Source organism: Myodes glareolus, chromosome 14, assembly GCF_982192425.1.
Source record: "Myodes glareolus chromosome 14, mMyoGla1.1, whole genome shotgun sequence".
Lineage (NCBI taxonomy): Eukaryota > Metazoa > Chordata > Mammalia > Rodentia > Cricetidae > Myodes > Myodes glareolus.
Genome location: NC_142039.1, coordinates 70034302 through 70048243, shown reverse-complemented (window position 1 = coordinate 70048243; position 13942 = coordinate 70034302). Strand labels below are relative to the sequence as shown.

At 41.6% G+C, this 13942-nt stretch overlaps 1 protein-coding gene across 1 annotated transcript in view; it reads right to left on the bottom strand.

The window, feature by feature from the left end:
• Simc1 (SUMO interacting motifs containing 1) overlaps window positions 1–13942 on the bottom strand; it is a 34064-nt gene that overhangs the window by 1807 nt on the left and 18315 nt on the right. Inside the window, exons 5-9 of the mRNA XM_085699541.2 lie at window positions 7988–8142; window positions 4830–4982; window positions 2864–2992; window positions 1141–1297; window positions 908–992 (exon numbers count right to left, since the gene is read on the bottom strand). Coding sequence (XP_085555667.2) covers window positions 908–992; window positions 1141–1297; window positions 2864–2992; window positions 4830–4982; window positions 7988–8142 — 679 coding nt within the window. The remainder of the gene's footprint in view (window positions 1–907; window positions 993–1140; window positions 1298–2863; window positions 2993–4829; window positions 4983–7987; window positions 8143–13942) is intronic.

The following is a 13942-nucleotide window of genomic DNA, read 5'->3' as shown; positions in this document are numbered from 1 at the left end:
GCTTTGGAACCTGTCCTGGAACTAGCTCTTATAGACCAGGCTGGCCTTGAACTCACAAAGATCTGCCTGCCTCTGCCTTCCGGGTGCTGGGATTAAAGGCTTGCGCCACCATTGCCTGGGTATTATTGGTTTTTTTGAGACAGGGTTTCACTGTGTAGCCCTGGCTGTCCTAGAACTCACTCTGTAGAACAGGCTGGCCTCTAATTCACAGAGATCCATCTGCTTTTGCCTCCTGAGTGCTGAATTAAAGGAATGTGTCACCACCACCTGGCTTCTTGCTTCTGTTTTTAAAACTTTTTAAAAATTGCTTATTTTGGGGCTGGAGAGATGGCTCAGAGGTTAAGAGCACTGACTGCTCTTCCAGAGGTCCTGAGTTCAATTCCCAGCACCCACATGGTGGCTCACAGCCATCTATAATGAGATCTGGTGCCCTCTTCTGGCATGCAAACATACATGGAAGGAATGTTGTATACATAATAAATAAACATATCTTTAAAAAAAAATTGCTTATTTTTATTTTATGTGTGGGTGTTTTGTTTGCATCTCTTTCTGTTGACCACATATGTACTGTTCCTACGGAGGACAGAAGAGAGCATTGGGTTACCACGTGGGTTCTGGGAATCAAACCTGGGCCCTCTATAGGAGCAACAAGTGCTCATAATCATTAAGCCATCTTTCCAGCTTGTATTATTATTTTTGAGACACATTTTTACTATGTAGCCTTCAATTCTTCATCCTTCTGCCTCAGCTTCCTGGGTGCTGGAATTAGAGGCCAGCATCACCACACCTGCCTAGAACAATTCATTACTTAGGTAAACAAATGAGAATTCTCTGAGAAGCTGTCCTTTTTGGTAATGTCCACTGTGAGACTTCTCACAGGGCCTGCTTTTGAGCAAGTGCCCCTTACCTCTCAGCACATGCTGATAACTGGACAACAGGAACTGCAGATGCTCAACCAGCTCATCCCATGTCTGCCACTGGGTTTTATCTGACTGCAGAGATAGTAAAAGCAGCAGGTAATGAATGCTTGCCCAGTTAGAGGTCCCAGTTACAGCATAGTTTCCAAAGCTCTTCCACGATGGCCAAACAGCAGGAAGGGAAGGTGCTCTGGGCGAGGAGCTGAAGCAGAAAGGCAAGTACCTGACACTTGAGCAGTGACGTGGAATTGTTCAGAAAGTAGAGGGCCTGGGCCAGAGACAAGGGGAGACGGGTGGGCGTCTCACAACTGTGGAGGAAGATGATCTCTAACACTTTGCAGCGCAGAAGGTGGCTTTCCATAGTAGTGAAGAACATCTCCCTGTGTGGAGAAGAGGGAGTTAGGCAGAAGTGCTCTCAAAGACTCTATGGTTTGCCCTGGATGCTCCGACATGTAATGGAGGTCTATAAAAACACAGCTGCAGACAGAAATAGATTTGTTGATGAAGTAATAACTTACAGGACGAGGGAACAGCCTGACATTTGAAAAAGACAAAGCCAGGTATCCTGGTGCATATCCAGGGAGGGAGGCAGGAGGATCATGAGCTTGAGGCCTGTGCTTCAATATGCTATCTGTCACTCAGATGGACCCCAGACTTTAAGTTTCTAGAGCTTTTCATCAGAGATGATATATTCAAGGAAAACAGAGTATCTTTAAAATACATAAAGTACTTAGCAATTAGGGGCTGTATTAAAAAATGGTGAAATAAAACAAAATCAAGATAAATAAAACAATTTAGCAAGCAAGGTTGTGCACACCTTTAAATCAAGCATTTGAGTTGGAGGCAGGAGGATCTCTATGAGCCTACAAAGCTAGTTATAGGACAGCTAGGGCTGTTACACACAGAAACCCCGTTTTAAGCCCCATCCCACTCCCTAAAAATCAACATCAATGTAGGTAGGTTGATTCTCTTGCCTCAGGCTTGAGTGCTGAGATCACAGGGTTCAAACACCAGGCCCAGCTCTCATTTACTAGAAGTTTCCTATGTATTTAGCTACATAATGTTCCATCATGTACAGGTATCATATAATAAGTATTTATTCATATCCCGTGTACGAACATTTGGGTTGTTTCCAATATTTTACAATTGTAAACATCATTGTAGTGAATATCCTCATGCACATGTTTCATTATTATCCCAGCACTCAGGAGGCAGAGACCAGCAGATCTGAGTTTGAGGAGAGCCTGATCTCTAGGAATACACAGAGAAACCAAAACCAAACCAAACCAAACAAACAAACAAACAAGCAAAAAAGGTAAACTCTGGCCTGCACACGTGGTTCTGTCAGACACTGACAAATATGGTATCTGGATGTAGTTTTTACTTTCTAAAAACGATGAAGCTGAACGTCATAGGAGAAGACAATTACTGACTTATGTGCTACCAACAAGTCACTGGAAAATGACAGGTCAGGCATTTGTCAGGACTCATAAATACCACCTATGTAAATCTGCATAGTTATAAAAATAACTGCAAATTATACCTGAATTAATAACGAATAAAAGTAAAGGGTACTTCATGTATCTGCTAGTATAATTTGGGTGGGTGGCTAATTTACCCCTTCTGAGAAAATCTTAGTGTTGGTGTTGATTTAATCAAATCAATATGGTAGGGACATTCAGGATCTCTTGATAGCGTCTACTTCTTCCCAAGGAATTATGCTTTGAGTGCATTTCGATTGTTTGGGAACCTCCTCCTTTCATCTCAAAGACATAAATAGTCCCCCTACTCCTTTCTTCCTTTTTCAATTAGTTTGTGATTTTTCTCTCTGTAAATTCTGTTTCCGGCAGGCAGAAATAAAAAAGCTAGTAAAAAGTTACTTTTTAGTTCTCTTTTTAATGGAGAAATCAACTAAAACCACAACAAACTGATCAAACCAGACCCACCTCTGACTCCTCTCAGGGATGTCCAGCACAAACCCAAACATCATCTCAGCTATTTTATTGGAGCTGCATGTAGGGGTCCTGTCCACCTCTACAGCAATGGACAACATCCTCTGAAGTTGACACACGATCCTGGATCCAGAGCACAGGATAGAAACAAGTGAGAGGAAAACTTAGTTAGTGACAGGCTTCCTGAAGCTGGAGGTCCCCACCAATGTATACTAAGACCAGACAGCTGGGTGTGGAGGTGCACACCTTTAATTCCAGCACTCAGAAAGGAGAGGTGGGCAGGCCTCTATGAGTTCAAAGCCAGCCTGGTCTACATAGTGAATTTCAGGCCAGTCAGAGTTACATGGTGAGACTCTGTGGCAAACAAAACAAACCAAATAAACAAAGAGCAACAACACAACAAAAGAACAGAGACTATTAAAGGGTCAGCAAAACCCACCAGGCCAAGGAAAGTAACAAGTTATTAGCTTGCTCTCATTGAGCAATTCCTCTACCTGAATCCTTTTGTCAGATCATATGTCAACCTTTCAGAACTTGAGGGTAAACTACATAAGCAAAATGCTTTCAAATTAAAACCAGAACCACACAATCCTAAGGGTCTAGAGAACTTTAAAGACATTAACTTCCTGGTTTTGTAAATGAAGAGACAGGTCCAAAATGACTAACTTTATTTTAATTTCTTTGTTATAGGAGAAGACAGGCATCTGCCACTTAATTTTTTTAAAGATTTATTTATCTATTATGCATATAGTATTCTCAGTATTCTGTCTGCATGTACACCAGAAGAGGGCACCAGATGGTTGTGAGCCACCATGTGGTTGCTGGGAATTGAACTCAGGACCTTTGGAAAAGCAGGCAGTGCTGCTCTTAACCACTGAGCCATCTCTCCAGCCCCTGCCATTTAGTTTTTAAAAATGTAAACTACTTAATTACTTTTATGTATGAATATTTTTGGGTAAGTATGACTATGCACTATGTGCATGTCTGGTGTCCTCAAAGGTCAAGAGGGCTCTAGATCCCACGCAACTAGAGTTACAGGTGGTTGTGAGTCACCATGTAGGTGCTGGGAATTGAACCTGGGTCCTCAGGAAGAGCAGCCAGTGCTCTTAACTGCTGAGTCATTTCTGTAGCCCTACCATGTAATTTTTCTATTCCTAGTTTCTTTACCACACAGCAGTTCTTACTAAGACAAGTTTCAGAATGTTCACTGATGGACCTTCACCTTCTCTCCCATCAGACACAAATATGGGAAAGAGGCGGAGACATGGCTGGAAAGCTGGGTAATACTTCAGAAGGGCAAGTCTGGTTCAACAGCAGCCATTTAAACACATCTTATTTGATGGAAAGGCATTATTTTCAGAAACTACCGCAGCCAGGGACAAACAATGGACAGGGTGGGTAGTTTCGGCTCTGCAATGATGCATTTATAATTCACTGTGTTGTCTGTGTCCATAGCTAACCAACATAAGGACCATTTGTTAGAGTTTGGAGAAACAACAGGGCAGATAACCTCGGGGTCCTGGCAGCCGGCAGCGGATAGGAGATGGGTCAGAGTTAGAAGTCAAAGGGCAGGAAAGCTAATCCCTTTGAACAGTGACATGATATGGGAGTGTTCCCCAAAGGGGGCAGCTGCCCAGAGTATTGGACAAAGCAGGCTCAGGACTTCGGTTAGGGAGCTGGAAAGAGGGGAAGTGACACTCTGAAAGAGAACTAACAGTGGCTAGCAGTGAGGGCCTGTAAGGAGAAGTCCTCCTTGTCTGCTGGTGGAATCCAGGTCCTAGAGCACACAATGCAGGGATTCTACCATAATTATACTCCTAGTCTAGACTAAGTCTTTAATGAGAATCAGGCTGTTACAAGAGTTGGTAATCTGGGGGCAAGCTGATCTTTGAGACTGGTCCTGTTCTTTAAATATCAAATCCTTGCTGCCCTGGAAGACAACTCTGTGCTTGCTCCTTACAGCTGATTGGTGTTCCTGGTTAGGTTAGGCTGGGGAGACAGGTGGCCACTGCTAGCTTTCAAGACTCCTGTTCCTGAAGAGGTCTGAGTCCCATCTGGGGGTTGCGTTAATTCATTTTCAGTCACCGTTTTGACCAGCCACTTGATGACATCTCTGAAATACAGAAAAGTAAGAAAGGAAAGGTTTGCACTGCTGTTTTACCTACAGTGTCCACACCTGCATACTTATGCTGGGTTCCCAGAGCAGGAGACTCCTCCAAAGAGAGTCAAGGACCTTTAGGTTATTTTTTTAAATTTTTTAATTTTTATTTTTCAATCCAGGGTTTCTCTGGCTGTCCTCAAACTCACAAATATCCACCTGCCCCTGCGTCCAGAATGGTGGGATTAACAGTGTGCATCACCACTGCCTGATTATTTTCAATATTTAAATAAGTCTAATGAAAATCACACATTTAGCTGCAGTCTAGTTATAAAAGCAAGCTGAAATATAAACATTTTTCTTTTTTCTTCTTTTGTGGTACTGGAGACTGAGCCTAGAGCCTTGTGTATGCATGTCAGCCAAGTATTCTATCCCTAGGCTGTACCTCTAGCCCTCAACACTCTCCCAGAAGCTATGTATTAGTTACATTTCACCATAGTGTGGCAAATCCCTGACAGAAATACCTTAAGGGAGGAAGGATTTAGTTCAGCTCACAGTTTTAGAGGGTTCCGTCAATGGCTCTTGGACTTGTGCAGTCGGGGAGAACACCCTGTGAGGGAAGCATGGAGCAGAGGCTGTTCTTCACTTCTTATTGGATAAAAATCAGAGAAAAGAGGCTGCAGGAAGTGGCCAGTATGAGCTGTATGCCCAGGATAGCTGCACCCCATGATCTACTTCCTTCAAGTAGACCAACACCTCTAAATACTATCAGTGTACTGTGAATTCATAAAGGAACTGACACATTCATTAGGGCAGAGCCCCAAGATCTAACCACCTCTGGAAATATCATCACACACCACTGAGGTGTGCTTTACTAATCCAGTCAACTGACAGACAAAAGTGGCTACCGTAAGTTATAATTACAGAAAAGCTTTTCTGGGGCAAAGATGACTTTCTGAGCAACAATACTACCTAACTAGGTAGAAATCAGGACTAGAGGACCAAGTAGGTCTTCCCCAGGTCTCCACTATCATGTACTATCTATGAAGGTAAGTACTAGGGCTGGAGGATGTGTAGTGCAGACACTTTATATAGGGCTTAAACTCTATCAGTAAGGCAAAAACATTGTTAAGATATATTTTGTTGTTTTTCGAGACAGGGTTTCTCTGTAGAGTCCCAGCTGTTCGGAAACACTCTTTGTAGATCAGGCTGTACCTGAACTCATGGAGATCTGCCTGCCTCTACCTCCCAAGTGTTTAAAGGCGTGCACCACCACCACTTAGTCCTAAAATTTATTTTGATGATTACTGACTACTTAAGTAAACAAGATAAAAAAGTTGTATTGAGCTGGGTGGTGGTGGCGCACACCTTTAATCCCAGCAATTGGACCCAGAGGCAGAAGGATCTCTGATCTACAGAGTAAGTTCCAGGACAGTCAAAGCTACACTGAAAAACCCTGTCTTCAAAAATCAAAAAACAAAACAAAAAAATTGTATTGAATACACACACTTAATTGTTTCCCTCTTAAAACGACAGTAATACTAGAGAAAATTGTAAATACTGATTTGGGTGTGGTGGCACAAACCTTTAATCCCAGTCCTCGGGAGACAGAGGCAGAATGATCTTATGAGTTTGAAGGCAACCTGGGCTACACAGTGAGTTCCAGGTAGCCAGGGCTACATAGAGACCATATTTCAAGGAATCAGAGACCTAAATATCCAAAACAACTCCACTCCTCTGCCAAAGGCAACTAACTTGGGGAAAACAGATGTTATGCACAAAATCAGAGAAAATTATCAAATCAGATGTTTGGGCTCTAGCCCCTTTCTTTTGTTTTTCTCTATAAATTATTACTGATGAAATTTAGACAGCCCTTTATTTTTTATCTTATATGTATGTTTATTTTACCTATATGTATGTCTGTGTATCATGTATATGCCTGGTGCCCATGGAAACTAGAAGGTGGTGTCCTATCTTCTAGAACTGGAGTTACTTATGGTTTGGAGCTGCCATGTGGATGCTGGGAATCGAACCCAGGTTCTCTAGAAGAGCAGCCAATGCTCTTAACCATTGAGTCATATCTCCAGTACTGCTTCTGATTTCTAAAGATTTATTTATTTATGGTTGCAAGTGCTCTATTTGCATGATAGAAAAGGGCATCAGATCCTACGATTGTCAGCCACAATTCCCACAACCTAGGAATTGATCCCAGGTCCTCTAGAAGAGCAGCCAGTGTTTTTAACCGCCGAGCCATCTCTCCAGCCCTGCTTCTGATTTAACAGTACTTTTGACAGCTAGAAGACAATTTCTTCAAAGTTCTGCACAAAATTTATTTCTAAATATCTAAAATAATTAGCCTACTTATTAGTCAATACATGAGAGAAAAGAAGAGATTTTTCAGTCATATGAGATCTCAGAATTTTACTTTCCAAATAATCTTCAGAACAAGGGAGTAATCCCCACTACTTAGCCACATAGTCAGTTCAGTTCTTTTGATTTCCACAATTTTTGGTATTTATCCCTTTTCCAATATTTAGCAATGAGGACAATCTCAATCTCTTGTAGTCTCTGGGTTCATCGTGAATGACTGAAAACACCCAGCAGATCAGTGTGTCTGACAGAACTTAAAACAATGAGGCTCCACCGTCAGGAGAGCCCTTCTCTAGTGGTCCGATCTATTGATGAATCCAGGTCTGAGTGGACTGTTGAGAGATGGCAAAACTGGAAGGGGAGGCCCTAGCTGGAAAAGTGGATCACTGGGGATAGGGCCTTGGGGCTGCATGCTGTGCTGGCCCCTTCCTTTACTCCTTTGCTTCCGGGCTGCCACGAGTTGAATAGCTCTGCTCCTGCCATGGCAGAATGAAAACCTCCAAAACTATGAGCTTAAATAAATCCTCTTTCCTTGACTGTCTTCTTTACACAGTTGTCAGTGATGAACTGACGACCACACTGGCCTTTACTCGTTACACACCTACAGTCCCGACTCTCGGCATACTAGAACTCTAACAGCTGATTATTACCTGACATTGTGAGGCTGTTTGTCACATGAAAGAACGGTGTTTGCGATGGATTGCTGAAGGTGCTGCCGCTGCTTCCTCAAGGTCTGCTGGAAGTCATCTTCCAGGGTTTGCACTACATAACGCAGAAAGAGGACTCGTCCAGGCAGAGTTTGGCCCTGAGGAGAAACAAATAAGCATTCACACTTGTTTCTTAGTCCCTTGAATGACAGGAAACCATGGGTTGTCATAACCAAAAGTCCAAGGAAAGGCCATGAGCCAGTAGGTTTGCCTGTATCAAAGAGAGATTGGTGGGAGACAGCAGGTATTCTGAGTCTATAGAATCCACCATAGATTCTACTATACTCTGTTTTCCGAAGTGGCTGTACCATCTGTTTTCTCACCGCAATAACAGACTCGCTATTCTTCACATTCTTGCCTAAAAATGTGTGCAAAAGAGATACTACATTAAATTCGGTCTCAGCCCCTTCAAATTAGTGTTAAAGTTTGAATGTGTGTCCTCTACAGGCTCATGTTCCAAAGGGGACAGCTCAGCTGGTGCTAAGTCACTGGGAGTATGCCTTTAAAGGATGCGTCTTGATCCAGCCCCTTTTCTCCCTGCTTTGTGAATGCTGTTAACTGATGACTTATCTCCACTGCCACACCTTTCTACTGGATTGTCTGACTCACTAGTTTGAAACAGAGCCAGCCAGCCATAGACTGGAATCTCTGAAACCAAGAGCCCAAATAAATCTGTCCTTTCAAATTCTTTCAAGTAGTGGTCACTGTAAGGAAAATTCGGATACAAGATCAGCTTATTCACAGTCATGCACAAGGATACAAAAGTCGGCCATCCTGAAAAACTGAGAGCCAGGGGGGATACACTCTTCAGAGGAATGTCCCAGAATGTCTCTAGTATCCAACTTCCTCCAACCAGTACCAATTTCCTCTAATGCCATCAACTATGAACCCACCAATGGACTAAAAGCCCTCATTCAGTCACACCCCCCCTCCTTTTTTCCTTCTGAGACAGGGTCTCTGTGTAATCCTGGCTGTCTTGGAACTCACTCTGTAGACCAGGCTAGCCTTGAACTCAGAGATCCACCTGCCTTTGCTACCCTCCCCCGCCAAGTGCTGGCACTAAAGGTGTGCACCACCTCTGCCCTCTAGTCAGTTACCTTTTTAAGGGCTAAATCTACAAGCTGGGAACAAAGCCTTTAACACATGAGCATTTATAGGACCACAGGAGGGGGCATATATATATATATATATATATGTATATATATTTCATGATTTATTCATGGTAAGATATACATGTCTAAAAATTTATCCATTTCTTCCATTTTATCATTTTTGGTCATACAGTTGTTTAATATCTAATGACCTTTTTTTCCCTTCCTTCCTCTCTCTCACCTCTTCCCCCTTTCTTTTTCTTTCTTTCTTTCTTTCTCTCTCTTTCTTCCTTTTTCTTTCTTAGTTTTTTGAGACTGGGTTTCTCTGTATAACTGTGTTATAGCCCTGGCTGTCCTGGAACTCCCTTTGTACAGCAGAATGGCCTTAAACTCTGTCACCTGAGTGCTAGGATTAAAGGCGCATGCCACCACTCCCAGCTTCTTTATTCTTAAGTTTTCAAATGTTCTGTTAATTCACTAGTGTGGGATTTTTCCAGCTTTTTCATGTAGGCATTTAGTGCTATAAACTTGCTTCTTAACACTGCTTTCATTGTATCCCATAAATCTGGGTATGTTGTGTGGTCATTTTCATTGAATTTTAGGAAGTCTTTAATTTTCCTCTTTATTTCTTCCTTGACCCACTGATGATTCAGGTGAGTACTGTTTAATTTCCATGTGTTTGTGGGTTTTCTGGAATTAGTATTGTTGTTGACTTCTAGTTTTAAAGCATGGTGATCTGATAAGGTACATTGGGTTATTACAATTTTTTTGTATTTGTTGAGGTTTGTTTTGTTACCAAGTACGTGGTCAATTTTTGAGAAGATTCCATGAGGTGCTGAGAAGAAGGTATATTCTTTTCTGTTTGGATGGAATATTCTATAGATGTCTGTTAAGTCCATTTGAGTCATAACATCTATTAGTTCTCTTATTTCTCTGTTCATTTTTTGTCTGATTGACCTGTCCAGTGGTGAGAGAGGAGTGTTGAAGTCTCCCACTATTAGTGTGTAAAGTTTAATATACGATTTAAGCTTTAGAAGTGTTTCTTTGACCTATTAGGGTGCCCTTGTATTTGGGGCATAGGTGTTCATTATTGAAATTTCCTCTTGATAGATTTTTCCTGTGACTAATATGAAATGTCCTTCTTTGTCTCTTTTGACTGATTTTAGCTTAAAGTCTATTTTGTTAGATATTAGGATAGCTACACCCGCTTGCTTCTTAGGTCTATTTGATTGGAAAATTTTTTCCAACCCTTTACTCTGAGGCGATGTCTGTCTTTGAGGTTGAGATGCGTTTCTTGTATGCAGAAGAGGGATGGATTCTGTTTTCTTTCTTTCTTTTTTTTTTAAAGATTTATTTATTTATTTATTATGTGTATATCATTCCTTCCATGTGTGCCCACATGCCAGAAGGGGGCGCCAAGTCTACATTATAGATTGCTGTGAGACACCATGTGGTTGCTGAGAATTGAACTCAGGGACTCTTGAAGAGCAGTCAGTGCTCTTAACCACTAAGCCATTTCTCCAGCCCCCTAGATTCTGTTTTCGTATCCAATCTGTTAGCATGTGCCTTTTTTATGGGTGAGTTGAGTCTATTTACATTAAGGGATATTAATAAACAGTGGTTGCTATCTCCTGTTAATATAATTTTCATCGATGGTGATGTTAATTTGTGCATTTTTTTCTTCTTCAGGATTTGCTGTAATGAGATCATCAATTGTCTGTGTTTTTGTTGGTGTAGACATCTTCCTTTGGTTGGAGTTTTCCTTCTAGTATTTTGTGTAGGACTGGTATTGGTGAAATCTAGATTTGTCATGGAATATCTTGTTTTGTCCTTCTATGGTCATCAACAGTTTTGCTGGGTATTAGTAGTCAGGACTGGCATCCATGGTCTCTTGAATGTCTGCATAATGCTTGACCCTGATCTTTTGGCTTTCATTGTCTCCACTGAGATGTTTAGTGTTTTGATTATTATGTGGCAAGAAGACTTTTTTTTTTTGGATCCAGTCTATTTGGTGTTCTGTAAGCTTCTTGTATTTTCACAGGCATATCTTTCTTTAGGTAGGGAAAGTTTTCTTCTATGATTTTGTTAAATAAAATTTCTGTGCCTTTGAGTTGAACTTCTTCTATACCTATTATTCTAAGATTTGGCCTTTTTATGGTGTCCCATATTTCATGGATATTTTAGGTTAAGCTTTTGTTAGATTTAATGTTTTCTTTAACTGATGAGTCTATTTCTTCTATTTTATCTTCAGCACTTGAGATTCTCTCTTCCATTTCTTGTATTCTGTTGTTCATGTTTGCATTTGTCGTTCCTGATCTTTTTCTCATGATTTCTTTTTCTATAATTCCTTCGGCTTGTTTTTTCTTTATTTTTTCTATCTTAGTTTTCAAGTCCTGAATAGTTTCTTTTATATGTTTGAGTTCTTTTTCTTGGTTTTCTTTAAGTGATTTGCTGATATCTTCCAATTTTTTGTTTGTTTTATCCTCCATTTCTTTAAGGTAATTTCTCATTTCATCTTTAAGAATTTCAAACATTCTCTTGAGGTTATTTTTTTTTTTAGATCATTTTCTTCTGGTTCATCCATATTTGGTTGTTCAGGTCTTGCTTTTTGTAGGGTCTTTAGGTTTTACTGGTATTGTGTTGCTCTTTGTGGTGTGGCGTGTGATCTTACCTTCTCTACTCATCTTTTCCTCTAATAGGTGTGGTTGGGGCTGTCTGAGATTCTGTTGAATAATCTTCTAGGTGCCAGTGAATCCAAAGCTCAGATGGTTGTTCTGCATGGCACAGTCAGTGTCACAGTTCTAATTACCCTGTTGGTTATTCTTGTTCCTGGAGGTAGCTCAGTGCTCCTGTGCTTTGGTCTGCTTCCTTGGAGTTTGCTGTCTCAAGCCTACTTTGGCTAGGCTGCTGGTTTTGATCCGTTTCTGTAAATCTTGGTCTGGATTTCTTCCTGCAGAAGTCCCTGGCTTGGAGTTGGACCTGTTCTGGTGGAGATCGCTGACTCTAGATCTGGTTGCTGGGTCAATCCTGATCTGCCTGTGTCCTGGGACTGGGTTTGCTCCTGGCTTCTGCTTCTGGTGGAGCTTGTTCCTCTCTATGTCTCAGGTAACTGGTTCAGTCCCACTCCAGTTCTGGTGGAGGTCACAGACTCTGAGTCAGGTCATTGGCTCAATCTTGGTCTGCCAGTGTCCCTGGACTGGGTTGGCTCCCAGGGCTGGATTTGCTCCCGGCTTCTGCTCTCCCTGCTCCTTTAATGATCTCCTATATTTATTTCCTTTTTCATCTCTTATTTATTTAAATATTATGTTTTTCCCTTAACTCTACCTAACAGCTTTATTTATTTTGAGTTTTTGGAGAATGAACTCTTGTTCATTCATTGTGATCTTTTTTGAGAGTTATGTATTTGAAGAAAGTAGCTTTTCTACTATGTACAGATTGGATTTATTTAGGGTAAGACATTTAGCAATTGGCATGGCTTGAAATTCTGGACCTGTCCCTTTTCCAGTAATATCTACTTTAGGCATGTACAAGTACTGCCCTTATTCTGTTTTCTTTTGTACATGTGGCATGTGTGTATATGTGGGTGTATGCACTTGCAGGGGGGCAGAGGAAGACATCAGGTGCCTTGCTCTATCACTTTGTCTTATCCCCACGGTCTCTCACTAACTTAGAAGCAGGCTGATGGCGTACAAGCTCAAGAAAATCCTCTTGTTTCTGCCCCTACAGTGCCAGGGGTTAGGTATGTATAGCCACACCCATCTTTTTACATGGATGTGGGGGATTTGAACTCAGGTACTTATGTTTGCACAGAAGAGGCTGAGCTATCTTCCCAGCCCCCTGCACGATAGTTAAGCTTTTTGTGCTGGGCGGTGGTGGCACATGCCTTTGATCTAAGCATTCAAGAGGCAGAAGCAGACAAATTTCTGAGTTTGAGGTCAGTCTGGTCTATGAAGCGAGTTCCAGGACAGCCAGTGGAATACAGAGAAACCTTGTCTTAACCAAACCAAACCAAACCAAACCAAACCAAACCAAACCAAACCAAACCAAACCTTATTGTTTAAATATTAATTATAGTTACATGAGTATATATGCATGTGCACATGTTCATGAATATATACACGTGTGGAAGGCAGAGGACAACTCATGAAAGTCAGTTCTCTCCTTCTGCCATGTGAGTCCAGCGGATTAAATCCAGGCTGGTAGGCTTGACACCTAGTTTCTTTACCTGTTGAGCCATCATGCTGGTACTCATATATCATACTTTTACACGTATGCCTGCAGAGCAGAAGAGGACACAAGATCTCATTATAGATGGTTGTGAGTCACCGTGTGGTTGCTGGGAAATGAACTTTAGATTTTTGGAAAAGCAGCCACATGAGTCAACTCTCCAGTCCCTATACCGTGCTTTTAAATGTATATTTAGCATGCCATGATCTGCATGTGGCAGTTAAAGGTCAGAGGATAACTTAAGAATTCCATCTCTCCTTCCATTTTGTTGAAACAGGCTCTCTCTCTTTTTGGCTTTTCAAGACAGGGTTTCTCTGTGCTCCTGGCTGTCCTGGAACTCTTTGTAGACTATGCTGGCCTCGAACTCACAGAAATCCACCTGCCTCTGCCTCCTGAGTGCTGGGATTAAAGGCGTGCACCACCACGCCTGGCCTGAAACAGGTTACCTCTAGTTTGTCTGCTTTACTGCTTATTCCAGCATCCCTACCTAACCTGCCATCTCTTGGGGATGCTGTCTCCAACTCACTACGCTCACTGTAGGAGTGCTGGGATTACACATTTGTAAAACATAGTGAGTTTT